Source organism: Stegastes partitus, unplaced genomic scaffold (assembly GCF_000690725.1).
Source record: "Stegastes partitus isolate 25-593 unplaced genomic scaffold, Stegastes_partitus-1.0.2 Scaffold316, whole genome shotgun sequence".
Lineage (NCBI taxonomy): Eukaryota > Metazoa > Chordata > Actinopteri > Pomacentridae > Stegastes > Stegastes partitus.
Genome location: NW_007578047.1, coordinates 476,714 through 501,584, shown reverse-complemented (window position 1 = coordinate 501,584; position 24,871 = coordinate 476,714). Strand labels below are relative to the sequence as shown.

Here is a 24,871-nt window from a genome sequence, read left to right as displayed (position 1 = left end):
GGGATTTTTATTAGGTCAGTAAGACACTGTGACAAGTACATTTCAGTGTTTATTATGCATTGGGATCAGTGATTTGCTAACTGAGTTATCACGTCTGGAATGTAAGAAAACGCTGCTTGTATTCTGTGTGAGTGAAAACATTTGGCTGCTGTGCCATTGATGATGAATAATGAGTGTAATCAGATGTGGTGTTTTCATCCACTCATACTGAGGCAGTGACAGAAGAAACGGCCCTTGCACTGAGACATGCACCCACGCCAAGTAGCGCTGTGCTGTCAAGGGTCCTGAGCTGTACATCTGATTAGATTATGGTATATCCATTATTTGTTTGAAGCAATAATGCAATCAATGGTCACTGGCGAAACGTGAGCGTGTGCCGTGAGCACACCTTTTGTACTTCTGGCGTGGGGTTGTGTAAGGTATCTCCCCAAAGAATAACAAGCAATATTGCTTCTTGTTGAAGCTATTTATTTCTCGTTCCTCAGTCACACACCTGCAGCAACTTACAACTAGAGAGGCGGAACTACTTTCGCTATCGTTATCAGTACACATGAACTAAGATCAGTGCGCGTGTACACAAAATAGTCCGCTGGATACCACACTCATAGGACATCTCCCCTCTTTTAAGTCATAGACATAAACGTATGTAAACAATAACCAAGAAAACCTGCAGTGTCTCTTCTCCTAAGAATTATACAACCGAGGCAGGTAATGATAGGAGAGAATATCAATTAACCTAAGTCTGATTAACCTACAATGTAGGTTAGTGGAACACTCTGTAACTTAACATGTTTCACTTGTCACCCACTTATAAACAAGGCAGGAAAGTGCTGCAACACAACAGGAAAAATAACATTAACAGTGCACATCTGCATTCAGTCCCTTCTCTCATTCTTTCTCTATTATTTCCCAGAGGTTATGGGGTAGACTGCCGATTCACCTCCATAGCTGCTGGAGATTATTCTGCTCCATTGTTGGCAAGCTATGTGTTAAGTACATACGAAGTCTTTAAATCTGTCAGGTGGACGGATGACTCTTCCTCTGGAAGTCACCCGAGCCTGATAATGTCCCCCAGGCTCCGCTGGAACAGTCTCTCTGACAGGTGAATCTGGAGGCGAGCACAGGGGTGATGATGGTTGTTCACTCGCCTGTGTGCTCTCTGTCTCATCTGGCTGTTGAACAGGAAGGAAGGTTGGGCGCAGGTGGCGCCTGTTCCTCCGCAGTGTTCCACGGTCTGTCTGGATCAGATAGGACCTTGGTGTTGTGTGTGGTTGTTGCACTGTCCCTGCTGTCTCCCATTCTGACTCTCCGTCGAGTTTCACCACTACTCTCTCCCCTTTTCTGAGAGGTGGGAGTGCTCTGACACCGTGGCGCCTGTCGTAAGTGTGTCTGTAGTTCTCCTTCACCTTGGCGTTGGCTTTTCGCACCTTTGGGAAGTCAGGCCACTTTGGGGCAAGCACTTTGTCAACTGTGGGCACAGTTGTCTTAATCTGACGGCCCAACATGAGCTGTGCAGGGCTGGCACCCGTGGCTTGTAGCGGCATGGCTCTGTAGCTCAGAAGAGCCAGGAACGGGTCGGCCTGTCGAAGAATCTTCCTCGCTGTCTGAACTGCCCTCTCAGCCTCACCATTGGACTGAGGATAATAAGGACTGGAGGTGATGTGTTTAAAGTCATAAGCCACAGAAAAGCTTTAAAACTCCTTTCTAGAAAACTGTCGTCTGTTGTCTGTGTGTAGCTCATCTGGACACCCCCACCTGGTGAAGATGTTCTTCAGTCGCACATAGGTGGTTCCACTAGTCATGTCGGGTAAGTGTGCTATTTCCAAATAGCGAGAGAAATAGTCAATGACAATCAGGTAGTTTCTCTTTTCATACTCACAGATGTCAGCTCCGACCTTCTGTCATGGTCTTTGAGGTAGCAGCGTTGTCATCAGAGGCTCCTTACTCTGTGTCGGTCTGATTTGCATTCATTTCGGGCACTTTGTCACCAGTTGTTGGATCTCCCTCTCTAGTCTGGGCCACCACACACTCATTCGTGCCCTCTCGCGACACTTAGTGATGCCCTGACGCCCATCATGCAAATGGTGGACTATGTTACCTCTCATACTGTGTGGGATAACAATTCGATCTCCATACAACAGAAGTCCCTTTGAGGTTGACAAGCTGTTACCCCATTGGTGGTATGCTTGGCCTGTACTGGGATGCTACCCACATGCTTTGGCCACCCATGTGTCACCAGTTTACTCACCACCTGCAGGTCATGTCAGTGCTCATCTCTTGCTTGATCTGCTCCAGTTTGGAGGGCGACATGCTGTGTGAGCTGCATCCTCGAAGACTGAAACATCACAGGTCAGTTCTGATATTTCACTCTGTATTGCAGGTAGTGGCTCATCAGACGCATGAGCAGGCATTGGCACCTCAGGGGAACCACGTCAAGGTCTTTGTTGTTGATCAGTGGGGCTAGTGGTTTGCGGTCTGTGTGCACTGTGAAGCTGTCTAATCTGTACAGGTAGTTGGAGAATCTCTCACAGGCCCAAACGACCGCCAAACACTCTTTCTCTATCTGCGCATAGCGCTGTTCTGCATCGGTCAATGTTCTGGAGCAAAAAGCTACTGGTTTCAGTCCTTTGACATGGCGCTGTAGCAGCATGCCACCCAGCCTGAAGCTACTTGCATCTATGCTCACTATTGTGGGTTTGTTTACATCATAGAACGCAAGTGTGGGTGCTGTAGAGATGAGTTGTTTCACCTTGTTGAAAGCGTCGACTTGTGCTGCGTCCTAGGTCCACACCGAGTCAGTTTTCAGCAGGTCGTTGAGGGGTTTTATCACTTCTGACAGGTTGGGCAGGTATCTACCCAAATAATGAAGCATACCCAGGAACCTCCAGAGGCCTGGTGCGTCATCTGGTGGCTGTAGCTCTGTGATGGCACTTACTTTTGAGGGGTTGGGGCGGATGCCATCTTCTGAGGTGCCCCAGGTAGTTCAGCTGCTTTTGGCACCGACAGCACTTTCTGTCATTGAGCTTCAAGCCTGCACTCTCCAGGATCTGCAGGACCTGCGGGAGCTGCTTGAAGAAGTACCTTCCCATGGGAGTGATGAACGTGGTCAGCTTGGCTGTTTCCTTCTCCGACGGGATTTGCCAGAAGCCACTAGCCGCATCGAGCAGGGAGAACACTCGGGACTCTGCCAGTTGTGGCAGTATGTCATCTATAGTAAGTAAGACGTACCTCTCCCTTTTAACTGCCATATTCAGTCTTTTCAAGTCCACACAGATTCTCACATCAGCTGTTTGTTTGGGGACCAGGACCATTGGGGTGCACCACTCCGTTGGTTATGTTACTTCCTCAATGACGCCACACTTTACCATTCTCTCCAGGTCAGCTTTTACTTTGGGGAGCATGGGTGCACATACTCTCCTCGCAATGTTCATGCTGTACGGTACAGCATCGTCTTGCAGGCATATTTTAACAGGCTTTATCTTCAAGAGGCCCACATCTGTATCAAACATGCTTTGGACTTCGTCCACTCTTTTCACCAGTCCCATGGCCACTGCGACAGCTCGGCCAAAGATGTTGCTGCAGCTGTTTGTTTTGACCACATGTATGATGAACTTGTATTGTTGGCCTTCGTACTTTTTTAAAGCTGTGAACTGTCCTAGACCATCAAGTTTTCGCCCTGGGCTGTCAAAGTCCATGTCATCGCTTGCTAACCGGGGCAGGTGTTTGAGCTTGTAGTAAGTTGCATCTGACATCACACTCGCATCAGCGCCCGGATCAATCTTGAAGGTCACAGGAGTGTCTCTGATGGCTAGTTTAACAGTCCATGGTGTATTAGTGTCTGCAATGTAGGTGCACTTTGTTTTGATCTCACCTAGAAAATGTCTGCCACTGTGGTCCGCCTCCTGCCCCACCGTGGTTACTTCGTTCACTCTGGTGGAGCAACACACAACGGCAAAGTGTCCAGTCTTATGGCAGTTTCTGCACTGAGCATTTCTGGCTGCACAGGCTGCATGTTTGGGGTGATCCTTACTGCACCTGAAGCACTTGACCCTGTTGCCACGGTGTTCTGGGCTCGCGGTGTGGAAACTGCTGTGCTTTTTTCCCCCTTGCTCTGTGCTGTGGGGTAGGAGCTGTGCGTGCATGTGTTTGCGCCACTTCACTGAGGTAGCTAGAATCGGTAAAGCTAGCTCTAGCCTGCTGGCTTATTTGCCCTTTTATCTGCTCCAACTGTCTCACAATCTTCACTGCTCTTTCCAGTGTTTGGTCCGCTGTCAGTTGTAGTTTTTCCGATAACTCCTTGTCCACAACCCGATGACCAGTTTATCCCGAATATTCTCTATTTTCGCCGGACCGAACTGGCACGTCTCAGCTAGCTCGTAGAGGGTGCGGATTTATTCCTGTGCCGATTCACCATGCTTCTGCGCTCTGAGATAAAAATGAGGCCTTTCGTGGAAAACGTTCACTTCAGTTATGAAGTAGGTGTTTAATTGTTCCACCACAGTCTCATACTTGTCAGCATCTTCATCCTCCGCGAGCACAAAAGTGTTGAACACTTGCTCAGCCTCTTTGCCAAGTACAAAGAGCCGCGTGCTAACCTACATGTCCCCATCTTCAAGGTTCAGCTTTGTAGCCATACAGTACCTTTGAAGGGGGAGCAAGTTACACTTGCCGTGTCGCTGTTCGCAGAGAATTTATAGAATCTTTTTGACATGTCAAAGCTCCTCCCTACGTGCTTACGAGCTGTCTGCGACCTCAAAAGTTTGCAAGACGGACTTGCATGGCACATACCATTTTGCATGTATTTTGGACGCAGACAGGCAGTAGGAGCTCGACGATTGGTGTTGTGACCGAGGCCTAAGGTCTGTTTCATTTGTGTAGTTGTCCTACCACTAGCCTTGCATGGTCTCAGCTATAAACATGTCATTCAAATGTGAATAAAATAATAGAATAGATTATCAGAACTATACAAGTCATGTCAAAGTTATTTCCAAATGTAATGCTAAACTCTAGAATAAAGCAATTCAATTCAAATAAAAATTGTTTCTCAGTCTTTGAGCGGCAATAAGGCCTAGTCAAAAAAAATCCAGAAAGACACAGCACACTGTCAAACTTGCAAAACTACATATTTTCAGTGCTAGACCTTCATCAGGCAAATGGTTTGGTCAATAGAAATGTCTTCTTAAACAAATAATAAATTTACTTGTACTGCTCCAGTAAAATATATAAATACAATCAGCATCTAAGCCTGATAACCATCTAGCACAGAGACATTGTGAATAAATTAGTGGTGGGACACGATTTAAAAAATAATGGAAATAATTAGAGGCATTGTAATTAATTAATCTTAATTAATCATTTTTATCAAATAGCAATATTTGACACAATGATCAAAGTTTTTTAATTCAAATACATTTTGGTTGATGACTGAATCAATGAATGGACATTTAAGTGAACTTAACAAAAATGTTGATTTTTTCATCTGTCTACTACATTCAGAGATTGAGTGCAAACTCAGTGCAGTTATAGCGATAAGGTTCAACATTTTAAGACTTTTTGTCTCAAAACTCCTTGTTGTATGATTTACACACCACCATGCTCTTATCCAAGCTGCCTCATGTTACATGTCCACAGAATCTGTCAGTTTCTCGCTTCACGTTCATTGTGTAGTGAAATATGTTCTGGAGCGGCATGTGGCGTTTTGAGCGACGAGGCGTCATAGCGTCGTCTGCAAGCTCATTTACATAAAGTAGAACTGACTTTAACTTTATGCAAATTTGCCAAATTTAGGAGAAATCACCCCTGTGGACGCTGAGCATCAGGCCTCAAAAAGAAAAAAAACCCTTCTGCCAACAAGCCAAGCAATGCGTCCTGTCTTCATCACTGTTCCAAACTTTCTTGTGCGCTGACATCACTCGGTGCATCCTGTGCATCGTCTGCGCGGGTGGCAAATGAACTTTAGGTGCATTAGCGGCACTTACAGGCTGGAGTGTGTGCATCAGTGTTACTGGTGTGCCAGAAATGGGTGAACTGAGAAAAGTGCGAATACATGCGTTAGTTTTTGTTAACGCATTATTTTTTTCTGTAATTAATTAATTAATTGAAATTAACATGTTAAAGTCCATCCCTAGAATAAATGTATTTTTGTAAGTTAAGACAGTGTGCGGGAGTCTTTCTGAAAATTTTGAATATGCTTATCCTTCTCCTACCTATGTCTTTCATGAATTAGATGTGCAAAGAGCTCCTCTGTCTTAAATCACAGTGAGATCTGGCCAACAGTACTTTATGGTGCCACATTACATGACCTTAATAGTATACATATGAAGATCATGCCATCATATATTGTTGTTGTTACCTGAAAAAGTAGAATGCTATAAGCATTACAGTTCCAAGAACAGCTCCGACTATAACTCCAGTCAAAGCCGATACTCCGAGTCCACCTGTTTGGAAGAGCAATACTTGGTAAAAACATACTCTATCATATGCACCATGTTTAAGTTTCCAAAATTTCATTGAAAAATAGGGTATATTTACATGATTTATCTGGCTTCTCTGGGTGAGTTTTATGTCTTCCCCTCAGAGTGAAATGGTCAATATTAAAGGCAGGCAGCAGCTGAAAAGTTTCATTTACACCAAAGTAGTTGGCCACCACCTGTAAGTTAGTAGACTGTATTATTATCAAGTTCCAGTTACAATCTCCTGTCAGTTCGAGAAGATGTTGATAACTTTGGGATGGCTCGTTACAAGTTTGCAATTTTGCTTCTTCTTACTTCGTAGGTTCCTGCCTCAACATTGGTCATGGCCATCAAAGAGAAATCGCCGTTTCTGTCACCATTAACATCCATGGATACCTGGCCAGCAATGCCTGTAAACCATCATGAAAAAATGGGAACATCGTTTAGCTACAGTCCAAAAAATTCATACATGAATACATATATTTTAAAAATTACACTTAGAAAAAACATTTGTTTTAGACAGTTGTTTTATATCTTCTACGTTACTGTATCAACGGAAAATAGGAGAAGTGGGTCATCCTGTATCAGTAGGAATTTCCTAGCATACAGATATATGCATATCTATTCTGCAAGCTTTTATACAGAAGCACAAAGACACAGGGTTGGAAATTCAACAAGGACATGGAGTCCAGCAGACCATACATCAAGCTTTCCTTCAAAATCTCAAGATGTTCAGCAACACCCTTAGCTCAGCACTGACAGAAACTAAAGGCACCCTGGTACACCCATTTATAGTTTGGAGACGTCAGGTCAGAAATAGTTCTCATTAAAGACTTACAGCAACAGCCAATTCCTCCATTGTGGAAACAAAACAAAGCAACTGACCAGTGTATGAAAATATAAGAGCTGGGGTGCAGAAATGATGACAGCAGGTGCTTTGGACTAAAGAGTCAGATAATTATATATTTGGCTCTACCAGAAAGCAGTTTGTTCAACCAAGGGCCGCAGATACAGAGATACAAGGATGTGTCTGCAGGCAACAGTGAAGCATGGTGGAGTTTTGAACTGCATTTCTGCAAATGGAATCTGGGATTTGATCACAATTATTGGTCTCTTCAATGTTGAAAAGTAGTGGCAGATTCTCCTCTATCACCATCAGGAAGGCATCTGTTTATTTAAAAAAAAAAATATTCTGAAGCATGGCAACCAAGACCAAACATGCAGTCAGGGTCATAATGAGCTATCTTGAGGCACAGGAACAAGAAGTCCTACGAGAGAGCAGCCTAAAATTCATGGGTTGCACTGCAGGATGAAACCACAAACGCTGCCTCAATTTGAACTCTTTATCTTTTTGTTTATTTTATAATTTATTTGTTTATGAATGTTTACACTTTCACCTACATGTGCTCAGTATAGTCTTGTGTCTGCTGGTGTTGTGTTGATGTGTCCAGTTTCGTAGAGTCCAGATCAAATTACCTCATGGGGACAACATCTAGATGGTTTGACCTCCAAACAGCCCTGATCTCAACATCATGGAGTCAGTGTGAGATAACATGACGGGACAGAAGGCACTAAGACAGCCAAAATCCACAGAAGAACTGTGGCAAGTTCTTAAAATGTAGCACCAGCCTACCTGCCAAGTAGCTTGTAAAAACATGTGCATCTATTATATTATCTACACTACATTTATTCCAACCTGTAAACAAGTCATCAACTTAACTGTTGTGACAATAAATAATGCATGCAAGTACTGCCCAGCTGCCCATCAGTCCTGTGAGTTATTGTGTCATGTATTTGGCATTTAACTTTTTTATTTTGTAAATATGTTGCTGTGAAAATATTGCTGTGCTAAATAATGCAACCATTTACAAAGCGAAATATTGTGGAATTATTCTCTCGTCACTTCGTGTGTTCACTACACTTTACTTTTATTTTTCTTTTACTTCATTCAGAAATGCTGCATATACAGTACATGGACCAAAACCGTTTGCCAAAAAGTGCACCTCTAGACACCTATCATTCATTCTAGCTAGCTGGAGAAAAAAATTTAAATGTATACGGTGACACACGTGCGCGCGCACCCACACACACACACACACACACACACACACACACACGTAGTATGTGCAAAAGTCTTAGACAGCTGTGAAGAAATTGTCAGACTGGGACCCTCGCCCCAGCCCCGGCCTCAACCCCTGCCTAGCCCTCTCTCCCTCTCCTTCACTCCCCTTCTCTATCCCTCTCCCTCTTCCTGTCTCCCTCTCTCCTGGCAGTCCAGTTGTGAGTGCAGCATGTCTGATTATTGCAGGGATTGGAGGGAGCTGCAGGCACCGGCTCACCTGCATCTGCTCACCTAGTTTCTTAGAGAAGTTTATGACTCCGTAAGTCCTTATATTCTTAAATTAATAAACTCGTCTCTTTTAACCGGTTCTGTTCCTGCTGATTTAAAAAAAGCAATAGTTCAACCACTCTTGAAAAAAGCATCACTAGACTCAAACTGCTTGAGCAATTATAGACCGATTTCAAAACTGCCTTTTCTTTCCAAAATTCTTGAAAAAATTGTGGCTGAACAAGTAATTGCTTTTTTAAACAATAATGGCATTTTTGAAACATTTCAGTCTGGTTTCAGAGCAAAGCACAGCACAGAGACGGCACTACTTAAAGTTTTTAATGATTTGCTAATTGCTGCTGATGCTGGAAAATCTTCTGTTTTAGTTCTTTTAGATCTGAGTGCTGCCTTTGATACTGTCGATCATCTTATTTTACTGAAACGTTTGAAACACTGGGTTGGCATTTCTGGTTCCGTTTTAAACTGGTTTCATTCTTATCTGCATGACAGGTCTTTTAGCGTCGCCATTGGCAGCTCACAGTCCTCTTGTATCAAGCTGACCTGTGGGGTTCCCCAGGGGTCGGTCCTTGGATCACTCCTATTCTCCCTTTACATGTTACCCCTGGGACAAATCATCCGCAATCACAACCTGAGTTTTCACTCATATGCGGATGATACACAACTGTATCTGTCTTTTAACCCCAATGATTTTAATCAGTTACAATCTCTGAACAGCTGCATCCAGGACCTTAAATGCTGGATGGCTCAAAGTTTCCTCCAGCTCAACTTAGACAAAACCGAAGTAATGATTATTGGTCCTGGTTCAGCCACAGCAGCAACATACTTAGGTTCGTTATCCTGTAATATAGCTGCAAAATGTAAAAATCTTGGGGTCATCTTTGATGAAAACCTTAACCTGAACCAGCATGTCAGCTCAGTTGTGCAGTCTTGTTTTATGCAGCTTAGGAGACTCTCGAAGGTGAGGTCAGTTTTATCCAGACATAATTTAGAAATTGTTATTTATGCTTTTATCTCATCTCGTTTAGACTACTGTAACTCTCTGTACACTGTTCTTAACCAGCAGAGTCTTCACAAACTACAGCTGGTCCAAAACGCAGCAGCCCGACTCCTCACCAAATCCAAAAAGAGAGATCACATTACTCCTGTTTTAGCTTCCCTTCATTGGCTTCCAATGTCCTGTCAGATTAACAATAAAATCTTAAAATCTATTCTAAAATTAATATTGTAGAATAGATTTTAAGATTTTGTTGTTAACCTATAAAGCACGCTCTGGACTGGCACCTCAATACATTTCTGATCTCCTCACCCCGTATGTGCCCGGTCGTAGCCTGTGGTCCTCAGCCAAGGCTCTGCTCACGTCCCACATTCAAGGCTGAGGACCAAAGGTGACCGGGCCTTTTCTGTAAGAGCCCCCACCCTCTGGAACAGTCTCCCTGAGGAGATCAGATCTGCAAGCACTTTATCCTCCTTTAAAACTCTTTTAAAAACACATTTATACAGATGTGCTTTTACAGGAGTTGTTTTATGAGTGGACTTTTACTCCGTTTGATGGCACTATTAAGGGCAGTACATTTTATCTTCTGTTTTATTCCTTCCTTTATTGTCTTTTATTTGTCTTCTTTTACTGGGTTTTATTTTTCTTATATATTTTTGTATTGTTGTATTGTCTTTCATGCTTTATGTGTTTCACTTTCACCATTTTTTATTTATTTATTTATGTATTTTTTGCTTTTTACTTCTTTTAATGTTGTTTTCCTTACACTTCTCTTTGAATCTGTACAGCACTTTGTAACCCTGTTTTGAAAAGTGCTATATAAACAAAGTTTATTATTATTATTATTATTATTAGTTCCGACTCATCCCTCCACTCTTCGCCATTGACTCTGATCCCACAGATAGTCTGTCAGGCCATTTTGCATCATTGGTGTTGTCTTGTTGCAAGATCTAACTCTTGTTTGTTCTGCTTGCAGTCCTCTGCCGGTCCCTAACCAGTCTCCTGCCGGCCTGCCCCAAGCAGCGTCCACCCAACTGCAACAGCAGCCCGCACGTCACCTTGGGTCCGACCTGGCTGCCTGCAGTAATGGCCTCTGGCTCTGCCTAATGGTCCATGTCCACTGGGGTATTTTTACATACAAGGCAACACGTTGTTTACCGATATTGCATGCTTGATAGGTGTGTCACTAGCAGGCTACTAGGTGTTGTGATGACAGGCGCTTACCTTTACTTTAAACAGTCCTGTCAGATTAACATGGTGGCTTGGTTGCAAACTTTCTCTTTTATTCCGAAAACAGTTCAGCATTCAGTATTTCTGAAAATATTTGGGGCGAGAAATAAGCTATACAGTTGCTGAATCTGTCCTCCTTTCGTCTAACAATGGCTAGTTTAGAGGTTGTACAAAAGTTTTGTGAGGCATCGAACCTTCACTCGACATGCTTCATTTGCATAAAATAGCCAAGACCTTAACTGCATTTCATATAGACAATGAATGGAAAGCGTTAAAGTGAGAGATTCTGTGGCACATACCATAAGCCCCTAGTGGACCTTGCGGTATCCTGGCAACACCACCCGGCACCCTCATCCTGCCTGTGCCTGCTGCTGGCCTCGCTCTGCCTTTTCCCCAGCCTTCACCAGTTCCAGTTAGTCTAGCGGGAACCCGATCCCCTGAACGTGCCTGCTCCCTTTAGTTTAATTCCCCCATCCTGTGAGTATCAATGTTTTGTTAGTTTAATTTAGTTAATTCTTTTTTTTTCTTGGATTCCCCCTCTGTTGTTACATAGAGTTTTTTTTCGAGGTTCTTGTAGTTTCGCCACTTTTTGGAGTTAGATTTAGTTTACTCCTGTTCTGTTGTCCCATCCACTTCATTGTCCCTATTCTAAATTGGTTTGTTTTTACTTTCTTTGTCAATAAAACCTTTTTGTAATCTCCACCTGCCTCTGCCTGCTCTTGGTTCCGCACCTGGGTCCTGGCATCCATTGTGCCAGAAATGCAGTAAAGTAAGAATGCTTTCATAAATTTAAAAAAATGTAATTGTTTCTATTTATCGATTTAGAAAATGCTAAGTAGCGCGAACAGCAGAAAAATAAAAAATCAAATCAATATTTGGTGTGATCATCCTTTGTCTTCAGAACAGCACTAATGCTTTTAGGTACTTTTGTACAAAGTCAGGGATTTTGTAGGCTCATTGGCAGGTGTATGATTAACCAATTATACCAAAAAAGGGTCTAACGATCTTCAATTTCAAATGTAGGTTGAAACACGGCCATTAACTGAAACAGAAACAGCTGTGTAGGAGGCTTAAAACTGGGTGAGGAGCTTTCAAACTCTGCTACCAAGGTGAGGTTGTGGAAGACGGCTTCATGTCACAGGTCATACACCATGGCAAGACCAAGCATAGCAACAATACACACGGTTTTTATACTGCATCAGCAAGGTCTCTCACAAGCAAAGGCTTCAAAGCAGGCGAGGTTTCAAGATGTGCTGTTAAAGATCTGAAGAAGCACAAAGAGGACTGTAGTGGTTGGTCAAAGTAACTTAGAGCAGCAGATGACGGACACATTATGCTTAGTTCTCTTTGAAATATGAAGATGTCTAGCAGGGCCATTAGCTCAGAACTACCAGACACAAATGGAATCCTGGGACACCCATCTACTGTCCAGAGAAGTTTGGCCAGAAGTGGTCTTCATGGAAGAATTACGGCCAAAAAGCCATTCCTCCGATGTGGTAACAAGGCCAAGCGACTCAAATAGGGTGCAGAAAAATGGCAGCAGGTGCTCTGGACCAATAAGTCAAAATTTGAAATATCTGGCTGCAGCAGAAGGCTGTTTGTTCACCAAAGGGCTGGAGAATGGTACAGTAAGGAGTGTCCGGATGCAACAGTGAAGCATGGTGCAGGTTCCTTGCAAGTTTGGGGCTGCATGTTCACAAATGGAGAGGGAGATTTTGTCAGGATTAATGATGTCTTCAATGCTGAGAAGTACAAACAGATACACTGTTCAAAAAATAGGGAACACTAAAATAGCACGTCCTCGATCTTAATGAATGAAATATTCCAGTTGAAAAACTTTATTCATTACATAGTGGAATGCGTTGCGAACAAAATAACATAAAAATGATCAATGTAAATCAAAATTATTATCTCATGGAAGTAGGGTTGTCAAAAATATCGATGCCTCGATACTAAATCTATACTAAAGCTGGTATTGAGCAGCGATATTAACTTCCCGTGGTATCAATACTTTTCCGTCTCTCGTGGCCTAGCTCAGTTGACTCTGACACGCGTGTTCCCTCCAGAGCCCAGGGTGGCGCTGTGTACAGCAGCCTGATGGGAATCAGTAGAAGAAGAAGGCGCAGCTTGGAAGGAAACAGTCCGACCAGTGGGGCTGGTCCATAGCGCTCTGATGGAAGTGGAAGTGGGCGGGATGCATAGGCGGTACCTGGCTGCTAATGCCAGTTTAAGATAGCGGTCATGGTTCTGTTTCTATCATCGGCGGCGATGAATATTCAGATATCAGAATTGCTATCTGGATACCACAACCAAGTCAGGAGAGGAGACACACTGTGACCGGCCCGTATCCAGCAGAGCTTCAAGGCGAAGCCACCAAGTCAAGTAACACGACATCTGGAAGACAGACACCCCAAACTCTACGACGACATGAAACAGGTTTGTAAATAATATAAAGAGTGTACTACTAAACATACATCCGGTTCACCAACAAATTAGTGCTTATTTAGTTTAAAAAAACGTCTCTGCTAGCATTAAGATAAAGCTAGCGGCTCGCTGCTGTAGCCGTGTATATGGATTGACGTCCATCGCGGCTCTTTTAGTGTATTTTCCTCCATCGTAATACACGTAATATGTGTTATTATTACCACTATGAGGCTTTTAGCAAGCACACGGAAAAACGTAAAACTGGTCTACATGGTCTGATAAATATTTTCATCCCTCATTAAATGTAAAAGTTGACTTCCACCACAAACGCACTGAACTTGTTCTACGTGAGTTCATATTAACCCCAGGATAAAAAGGTGAATAAGCTTACGTTGTTGGTGCAATCAGGGGTTTTAGTTGAATGTGACATCCTGATTTGTAATTTTTTACACATTTTAACGTTTTTTTCTTCTAGAGCCAAACTGAGGCTGAAGAAGAACAACCATCCACAATCAAAATCCTTCCAGCCCACATGACCTGCTTTATTTCATCAGCAACCATGACCATGTCTGGTGGGCACCTAAAAAAGTTCTCTTCTGCCGATTCTTTTATATTTAAAAGTTTATCTGTGAAATTGTGTTCCAGAACAATTCTGTTTACAGTATTTAGTGCACACTTTAAGGCTGTTTACAATTCTTTGTTCGCACTGTTACAGAAGCTTTTTGACAAAAGGAGTGTTATTTGTTATATTCTACCTCAAGAATGTTCAATGAAACGGTGATTTATTTTTTTTCCCCTCCATGGTATCGAAATCGGTATCGAGTATCGAGTTTTTTCCCAGTATCGAAATCGAGTTTAAAATTTTATAATCATGACAACCCTACATGGAGGTCTGGATTTGGAATCATACTCAAAATAATAATGAAACATCACATTACAGGCTGATCCAACTTCAGTGGACATTTCTCATGACAAGTCAAAATGAGGCTCAGTAGTGTGTGTGGCCTCCACATGCCTGTATGACCGACCTCCTGATAACGCCTGGGCATGCTCCTGATGAGGCAGCGGATGTTCTCCTGAAGGATCTCCTCCCAGACCTGGAATAAAGCATCAGTCAGCTCCTGGACAGTCTGTGGTGCAACGTGGCGTTGGTGGATGAAGCGAGACATGATGTCCCAGATGTGCTCAGTTGGATTTAGATCTGGGGAATGGGCAGGCCAGTCCATAGCATCAATGTCTTCACCATGCAGGAACTGCTGACACACTTCAGCCACATGAGGCCTAGCACTGTCATGCATCAGACGGAACCCAGGGCCCACTGCACCGGCATATGGTCTTACAATGGGTCTGAGGATCTCATCCTGGTACCTAATGGCAGTCAGGGTACCTCTGGCTCGCCCATGGAGGGCTGTGTGGCCCTCCAAAGAAATGCCTCCCCATACCATTACTGACCGACCAAACTGGTCATGTTGGAGGATGTTGCAGGCAGCAGAACGTTCTCCACTGCGTCTCCAATGTGAACCGTGTGAAACATGCTCTCATCTGTGAAGAGCACAGGGTGCCAATGGAGAATCCGCCAATCTTGGTGTTCTCTGGCAAATGCCAATTGCCCTGCAAGGTTTTGGGTTGTAAACACAAGCCCCACTTGTGGATGTCAGGCCCTCATACCATCCTCATGGAGTCTGTTTCTGACAGTTTGAGCAGAAACATGCGTATTAGTGGCCTGCTGGAGGTCATTCTGCAGGGTTCTGGCAGTGCTCCTCCTGGTCCTCCTGCACAAAGGAGGAGGTAGCGGTCCTGCTGCTGGGTTGTTGCCCTCCTACAGCCCCCTCCACGTCTCCTGGTGTACTGGCCTGTCTCCTGGTATCTCCTCCATGCTCTGGACACTGTGCTGAGAGACACAGCAAACCTTCTTGCCACAGCTTGCATTAATGTGCCATCCTGGATGAGCTGCACTACCTGAGCAGCTTGTGTGGGTTGCATACACTGCCTCATGCTACCTCTAGGGCTGAGAGCACTGACAAAATGCAAAAGTGGCCAAAACATCAGCCAGAAAGGATGCGAACAGAGACATGGTCTGTGGTCACCACCTGCAGAATCACTCCTTTACAGGGGTTGTCTTGCTAATTGCCTCTCGTTTCCACCTGTTGTCTGCTTCATTTGCACAACAGCAGGTGAAATTGATTCACCATCAGTGTTGCTTCCTAACTGGACAAGTTGATTTCACAGAAGTGGGACTGACTTGGAGTTATATTGTGTTGTTTAGGTGTTCCCTTTATTTTTTGAGCAGTGTACTTATCCGTCATTCAGTACCATAGTGGAGGCATCTGACTGGCCTCAAACTAATTCTGCAGCAGGACAACAATCCGAAACATGTAGCTAATGTCAGTAGGAGCCATCTTCAGTTTAAAGAAAAGCAAGGAGTCTTCAAAGTGATGGTATGGCCCCCATAGAGACATGATCTCAACATCATTGAGTCTATCTGGGATTGCATGAAAAGACAGAGGGAATTGAGGCAACCAACATTCACAGAAGATCTGTGATTAGTTCCCCAAGATGTTTGAAACAACCTACCTCAAAAACCGTGTGCAAGTGTACCTTAAAGAATTGATGCTGTTTTGAAGGGAAAGGGTGAGCACAGCAAGTATCAATTTGATTTAGATTTTTCTTCTGTTCACTCACTTTGCATTTTGGAAGTTGATAAACATAAACTATTATTATTATTATGCTTTTATTTTATTTATTTTAAAGTATTCTTACTTGACAGCATTTCTTCACATCTTCACATCAACATGTCTACTGTCATTGTGGACAATCAACTCTATCTTTCATTCACCTGTTGAGAGAGCAATATTCCAAAAGGCTTGGTCTTTGTATATCTATAGGCAAACTGCAGTTTTGCCAAAATGTCCTTTTTGGACAGCAAGGACTTTTTCCAGTCATGCCTCTGATACAGCTCAATTTTTTGCAATCTCTTCCAGATTGTAGAAGCAGCATTTTGACACCATCAGGTGCAGAATTACCTGCAGATCCTGTAATGAAATGTTGGGGTTCTTGGAGACCTCCTTGTGTATTAAATGATCTGCTTGTGAGCTGAACTGAAGTATCCAGTACTAGACAAACTGGCAGTTGTTTGAAATCTACACTACTTTCCCCCACAGTAAAATTATTTTTTTTCAAATGATTTGGAGATCTTTTTAAATGTCTTGCCAGAGTCACAGACATCCACAACCTTTTCCCTGCCCTAATGCTTCATATCTTGACATGATGACAACACACACATTTCAAGTACCAAAGCGAACAGCAGAGCCTAGATGTAAGAGGTTTAAATACAACAGGCTGTATCTGTCACTCAGGAGCTTGTAATCATTGGCATCCAATCTGGAAACCAGATTGTCATTTCTCTGACATAAAAGTGTGGCAAATGTAAATGTCCTGTGACTAAAATATTACTATTATTATTATTATTATTATTACAATTTATTTTTAAAAAGCTACAGAATGTCAATTTTATATTTATTTCATTTAAGTATTCTATCTGTTTTTATTAAACTGTTTCAAAGAGGGTGAAGTGTTATGTTAACATTGGTCTTCTAGTATGCCGAGTGTGTTTTACCTTCAAATGTTCTGTTCCACATGCGTGACGTTATCTCTGTTCCATTCTTCTTGCTGTATCCACTTTTCATGGCTTCATGCAAGGCGATCGCATACAGCAACATGGCATCATGGAATCCCTCAACAAACATGTTGACCTAACATTAAACATAAAGTCATTAAGGGAAATGAAAGTACTGCCAAATTCTGAAGTTACACTACACAATGTCACCTTGTCTCTTTTTTTGAAAACAGTTGTTAACAATGCTTTGCAGAACACTACCTTTGGATGCATTGATAATTACGATACGGTAACGCAGACTTGGCACTAGTGGTAAAGGGGTCAAAACATACTCATCTAATTTTCTTGGCCCATCCCAGATAAAACTGAAAGTTTTTTGGGACAAAGTATTTATATATATATACAGTGTGGAAAAGAAGTATTTGAACCCCCTGCGATTTTGCAAGTTCTCCCACTTAGAAATCATGGAGGGGTCTGAAACTTTCATCGTAGGTGCATGTCCACTGTGAGAGACATAATCTAAAAAAAAAATCCGGAAATCACAATGTATGATTTTTTAATAATTTATTTGCATGTTACTGCTGCAAATAAGTATTTGAACCCCTGTGCAAATCAATGTTAATATACGGTAAAATAGCCTTTGTTTGCAATTACAGGGGTCAAACGTTTCCTGTAGTTTTTCACCAGGTTTGCACACACTGCAGCAGGGATTTTGGCCCATTCCTCCACACAGATCTTCTCTAGATCAGCCAGCTGATTTCTAAGTGGGAGAACTTGCAAAATCGCAGGGGGTTCAAATACTTCTTTTCCCCACTGTATATGTGTGTGTGTGTGTGTGTGTGTGTGTGTGTGTGTATGTATGTATGTATGTATGTATATATGGCCTTTTTGCCTTTTCAGAGCAATAGAGACAGACAGGAAAGGGGGGAGAAGAATGGGGGGAGACCTGCAGCAAATGGTCATGAGCGAGGGTCGAACCCACCACTGCTGCATCTGGGAACTATAGCCCCTGTTCATTTTATCCAGTTGAGCTACCACGGCACCCAGGGACAAAGCATTTAAGTTGCAAAGGTTTCCATTGTGTTTCTACCATTTCTACTTAGAACCATATGGTAAAAAGTTTAAAGTTTAGCACACTGATTTTCCTTCATCAAGACTAATGTGTGTACGTCAAGAACACTGCTGTCTGACTGCGGTAAAGAAAAACTTTGTAGTATTTGAAGTTGAAGAAACTGTTTAAATAAATTATCACTTTAACTACCTTTACTGGGAATCAACTTTCAGAGCTGATCCAATTTTGAGAGAGCAAAAAACTAACAAACCAAGACAACAACAAAAACAAACCTAGGGGCAATGCAATCTGCAAAACTTCTTGATGCCTAATAACTGTTGATTTATTTGCCTCAAACCATTCTTGCATCTGATGACCGTGTGGGACGACCCAAGGCAAAACATGCCAACTTGTCAGTTTGTCATGTTTACCTCATTGATAGACTTGCCATGTTGGAATTTATATAAGTTTTACAATTGCTCATACATGATCTTCAGACTAAGACTCACAAAAGATATTCGATTAATTTCAGATTAATCTAAAATAAAGCCAATTTTTCCTTACAAATAAGGAAAGTTAGTGACAAAGCCTTAAACATGAATTGAGTTCATATCTCAACAAATGTTTCATGTCTGACGCCAAACCTGAGATGGATGAGGTTGTTCCAAACCATTGTCATAACACATCATTTGAATACTAGGGGCACTGCAATATGAACAAGAATATTTCTCTCATACTATCAACAGCCTAACAAGTCATCTAGTTTATGTGGCCACTTCACTGCATTTAATTAAATACCTTAAAGAGTTTTTAACTAGCCATATTGTCACCACACATCATTGTCAAATAGCAAAGGTAATGTGCTAGTACAGACATCTGCTACAATCCTTTGAGCTCGCAGATCAACAACCGAAACTTGATGTGATGTCAAATATCATTATTGGTCAGCTGACAACTTGTCATCAGTGCTTATATCCAGATCACATCAGTGCGGACTGCTTGCCGCTGTATTTACGTAGCAGATTATCCTGCTCCGGTTAATTATGTACATTCATAAGTGAATGTGAAATTTATTTCTGAATGTATATAATTAGCTAACTAGTTGCGATAAACTGTAGTTATTGGCAACTGGTTTAAAACTATGTTTTTCATAAGCAGCACTATTGAAGATTTATTTATAACCAAAAACCCGCCTTTTCAACAAAAGACGCTTCATTGTACCTCTTTAGTAGGGGACTGATGGCCACTAAAATGCACAAGTTTTATTTATTTGTAAAATATTTGTAAAAAGATTTCATAGTGATTCAGTGAAGTACTGTAGAACATAAGTCCTGTGCTGAAGAGGTACAATGACTGTAAAAGTGATGTTAAGTTTCATTGTTCATTTATACATTTTTTAAACTTCTATATTCCCATTGACTCAGCCTTAAACCACACATACTACCTCACGTATCAGCTACTGCAATTCGTCATACATCAATCAGTTTCAATAAGATGTAATAAGATGTAAGACTGAGAAAATCAGTTTAATTTGAGATTGAAACACATACGTACATTTCCACAGTCTTTGCAGTCATTAAGCCCGTTTTTTTCGATGGATTTTGTCATTTCTATAAGGAAATTCTCAAACTCAGGCTTGACTGTCCTGAGCAGTGTCACAGTGTTCAGAAAAGCATAGGCTTGCCTCGCATCGTTGTCGTATTTATCTCCTCTCTTCCATGAGCCATTCCCTAGAATTTCATTTAAAAGAGACAGAACAAGGTACATTTCCACACATAACGGACAAACATTATTATTTGGTCAAAATCACTAGCACTGGCAGGCTGATGAGTTAAATAGTGACAGAGCAGAGCTTACTAAAATGAGGAGTTTGGGAGGAAGGCCCATAATTTTCGGAATTTAACTTAATAATGTTAAGATGTAAAGAGGACAAAATAGTGGGGGTTGGGGAAGTTAACTGGCATGGAGGATTGTGTCCGCTTCATGAATGTATGTCTAGTATTCAGTTTTTACTTCTGTTTTGTCTTTACTAACTCAAGATCTCGCCAACTAGATATGCACCCAAATCTCATATCTAAATCAAAACATGCAAAACATCCTAAACACCAGGTTATGGACTACTACTTGTCATTTTCAAATTCTAGTACAGATCAAAAACTACATTTTTTTTTAAGTTTTTGACTTACACTATCGATCAGAGAAAGCTTGATCTTTTAGTAAGACTGCAAATATGTATAATAATAAACACAAATGAATAAATGTAATGTGATGTTAACTTACCATAAGTAGAGGAATTGAAGAGCTCAACATTAAAAAACATATAATTGCCGCTAGTTAACTGTCGTCTATGTGCAGCCAGCATAATCTCTCGTATTTTGTCTGCTCCCATACACATGATCATCACTGCAGGAAAATCACACAGAGACAAACATAGTCAGCAATGCTTAAATACCACAAAATATAAACCTTTGTAAAAAAAAAACAACAATGTTTAATAGGTATAGGTTTGTTTTGCAAATGTAACTCATACATATTTAGGAATATTATTTTTAATAGAAGTTGCATTGTTTTCCTTAGTTGTTCAGGTAAAATCTTTAATACAACATAATAAGACAAACAAACAAATAAAAATTTGGTTGTTCTTTAACCACCAAACACCAAAGTATAAAGTATCAAGTATAAAAGTATCATTAGTAAATGTCAAGTTTAGTTGAAATTAGAACTAAACTTAAAGTAGATTATTATTGGTAATGATTTCTGCAGACACAGTGGATTCAGACTTTCAAGATAGTAGAAGAAAAGAAAGTGATTTTGAAGGAGGACTTATAGTTGGGGTATGGATGGCAGACTGTTTAACCAGCTTAGGTTTCAATAGGAACAGTGACTAAAGTGACTTCTGCATTCTGATCGATCAGGACAACAATAATTAGGGTCAGAAATTGTGGTCATCAGGACACATTTCGTCACCTTAGAATTATAAAGTTCTATCTGACATTTTTGGCGAAACTGAGTTATTTACATTTTCTGATTCTTGGACATATTATCTATACAATACTGTTTGTTTGTTTGTTTGTTTGTTTGTTTTTAGCTTTTAATTGACAAAAACAGATAGTTCTATCTGCGATTTCCACTCTAAACTGAGTGTTATAAAGTTCTACCTGTGTTGGAAAATCAGAACACAGAATATATAACAATCCACCAATCACATTAATGCTTGCAGCTACGTAGCCAACTAGTATGACTTGACAGGTAATGGCAGCTTTCTGTCACCAAAATGTCTCAATCAAAGAAGTTTTTTTTAAAAAAAAAAAGACTAACAGTTCAAGAAGTCCTAAGCAAGATTTTTCAAGACAGCAGCAAAAGGAAGAGGTCAGATATTTTTCCTATTTGTTGTTTTTGTTTTTTTTGTTATTATTGTTTAAAAGTTAAAAACTACCATTAGCCTATTGAGCCAAGTTAGCTAGCCTAGCTAATCTTACTTCTGTAGCTTTGATTAATTATTTTGATTGATTAAGCGACTGAATTTAATGTCTATGATTATGAAATAAATACCCAACACTATTACAAGTATAAGTCGATTTGTATTGAATTTATTATGTTATTAATTAGTTTATGTAGTTATTGATTTAATGTAGCCCATCACTCCTCATAGTTTAACAATGTTGTTTCCTTTCTTAAACAGGAAGAAAAAATCTAATGAAGATGAAAGAAAATCAAATGAGGCTCCAGAAAAGATGCTAATTAAAAATAAAAAGCAAAAAACAGGGAAAGAAAAAATGTCATGGATCAGATGGATAGGTAGTCCTGAGCCACTGCAGTATCTTGCGGCGCCACTGTGGGTCAATTTGACCAGCATGTTTTTAACGTTAACATGCAATTCTAGTTTCTTAAAAAACAAAGGTGAAAATAATAAGATTGAACGTAATGCAACAAAGATGCATGTTGCATTTTTTATTGTTAAATTATTGATCTGATTGTTCCGCTGTTTTGTGATTGTAATAAATGGTAATATTGACCATTTTGTGACCATTTTTTTCCTTCTACTTAATTCACTGTTTACATTAAACCTGAGTTAGATAACAAGTTCAATTGTTATCTTACTGTTAACTGTTTTTGTTGTATATTTCTGATGAACTACACTTTTAAATGGGACTTAAACCTGTAGAGCCCTTTGGGCAGTGTTCATAGTATTATAAATAAGTAAAATAATTACAATAACTTTTGACCTATTTGTGAAATTTTCCTTTGATTCACACATGGTTGTATTCAAAGTTAGACCTGAAGATCTGAAGAGCAAAAATAATTAGCTATTATTCAAGTTTAATACTGACTAAGGTTATTTACATTAACTTAGTAATTATCGTTGATCTGAAAGATTTAACTGAAGCAACATTGGCCATTTCTAATGATAAAAAATGAAAAACTAAAAACTTGGAAATGCACTTTAATGTTAAAAATAGCTGTTTGTTAAAAATTAGTTGAGTTCTGGACAAAAAGTTATTGTTTTTAACATGTTCTGCAGATGGAATTTTGTAATTCCAAATGAAATGGGCCTTTTCAGAATTAGAAAGTTCTATCTGCAAAACACCCACTTCCAAAACTACCACTTACAAATTTTCAAATAATTTCAAATTACACGTTTACGACTCTCTTTAGCATGCCTATAGTTCTCAAGTATTAATACAATTTAATGTTCATTTTATTCTGACTACATGAGCAGTCAAAATTTTATACGTAAATATCTCAAAACTACCGAGAACGCAGATAGAACTATATAATTCTAAGATGACGATTTGTTGATAATGATGTTGTACAATAGTGCAGTATATAAAGAAAAACATAAGTGCAACTCTTTCTCAAATTGCTGAAAATGGAAACGCAACAAGTGATCCTGCTGTCAGCAAGAACATCTATACACCGCTAAATCCTCACTAGGGACGCAGGGGAGCTGGAGCCTGTCCCACACTTAGGGTGAAGGCAGGGGACACCCTGGACAGGTCACCAGTCTGTCACAGGGCCACACTTAGAGACAGACAACCAAGCACACTCACATTCACCTTCTTGCTGTGAGGCAACAGTGCTAACCAACTGCGCCACCCTGCAGCCCTCAGTTCAATTCAATTCAATTTTATTTATATAGTGCATTTCACAAAATGTCATCTCATAACACTAAACATAGTAAGGTAAAGACCTTACGAAACAGTCCCTCAAAAGTTTCACAGAGAGTGATACTGTAACAGGTTTGCAGTGTATAAACCTCTCATTATAAAGATATATAAGGTGTGTCAGAAAAGTTCCAGGACTGATGTCACACAAGATATATTTCAAACCCAAACTCCAAACTACAAAGTTTTCCCCTTCAGACGATCAACCAGCACATCTACAAAGAGATCCTGCGGCGTTTGCTTCGTTCAGTGCACAAGAAGAGGTGAGAGTTGTGGCAGGACAAGTCGTGGCTGCTTCACCATGACAACACGCCTGCTCACAACGCCCTGAGCATCCGACAGTTCCTGGTTGACAAGAACATCGTCGTGCTGGGTCAACCTCCCTACTCACCCCACCTGGCTCTGTGGGATTTTTTTCCTCTTCCCCATGCTCAAGGGGTCATCAAGGGGACCGGTTTTGAAGACGTGGACGACATCAGATGACTGTGACGACGACGCTGAGAGGATCCTGGAAGAATCCTTCCAGGATTGCATGGCGGCGTGGCAGAGAAGGCTGGGAAAGTGTGTTAGAGTCCAGGGGGATTACTTGGAAGGGGAAAACTGGTAGTTTGTAGTTTGGATTTAAATATATCTTTTGTGACACCAGTCCTGGAACTTTTCTGACACACCTTGTATACACATTTGAGAGTCAAGTGGAGCAGAAACTAAAGTCACTGGTCTACAGAGATGTGGGAGCAGTAATATGTTCAGGTGAGTCATCTTTCACCCTACTCTCACAAGCAGGATGATAGTGTCACCATCCATAGGGCTGAGGGCTCACAGAATAATTAGATTCTGATCAGATGCTAAACCACCTCAGCTTGATCCTTTCAAGACAAAAGGGAATAGCAACTTTACTCCAAGTTCCCTTTAGATGTCCAAGCTCCGGTCATTAGACTGAACTCACCCATCCTATATGGGGAACTAATTTTGTCCAGGTATATACCCAATGTCATGCTACTGTGCGGGTCTGAAAGTAGATCGAATGGGGAATTTAAAGCAGTGCCATATACAGCTTTACAGTTCCATTTGTACTGTCTGTAACTCCTCCAAGCAGCAAACCAAATGCTGTTAACCAACAGTAAAACCATGGTCTCAGACTTGGTGCTTTCTCCTCACAGCTTTGCTAACACTCTGCAAAGCAACTACATGCTTGTTGATTGTCACAGTTTGATAAAGCTAACAGAACTATATAGTCTGAAAAGACCAGGGAAGCATTTCCAAGAGGCCCAAACTGTTCATTTTCTTCTCTCCTGGTGCCATTAACATGCCATTAACACATTAGCACACCCCCACAACCTATTCAATTCAATTTCAATTCAATTTAATTTTATTTGTATAGCACAGTTTACAACATACACTACCGGTCAAAAGTTTTAGAACACCCTAATTTTTCCAGTTATTTATTGCAATTCAAGTTGTGCTAGTCCAATGAATAGCTTGGAATGGTACAAAGGTAAGGACTGGACAACCAGAGGTTAAAAAAAATAGGTTTGGTTACAAAAAAACAAAAAATAATGTTTTTTCAGAATTATACAAAAAGGCCTTTT

General features: G+C 41.0%; 1 protein-coding gene across 1 annotated transcript in view; it reads right to left on the bottom strand.

Annotated features, from left to right (window-relative positions):
- Positions 1–24,871, bottom strand: part of npr3 (natriuretic peptide receptor 3) — a 43,346-nt gene that overhangs the window by 4,586 nt on the left and 13,889 nt on the right. The window contains exons 2-7 of the mRNA XM_008283520.1: positions 20,398–20,520; positions 19,672–19,847; positions 17,067–17,202; positions 6,768–6,862; positions 6,532–6,649; positions 6,353–6,437 (exon numbers count right to left, since the gene is read on the bottom strand). Of these exons, the coding sequence (XP_008281742.1) occupies positions 6,353–6,437; positions 6,532–6,649; positions 6,768–6,862; positions 17,067–17,202; positions 19,672–19,847; positions 20,398–20,520 (733 nt within the window). The remainder of the gene's footprint in view (positions 1–6,352; positions 6,438–6,531; positions 6,650–6,767; positions 6,863–17,066; positions 17,203–19,671; positions 19,848–20,397; positions 20,521–24,871) is intronic.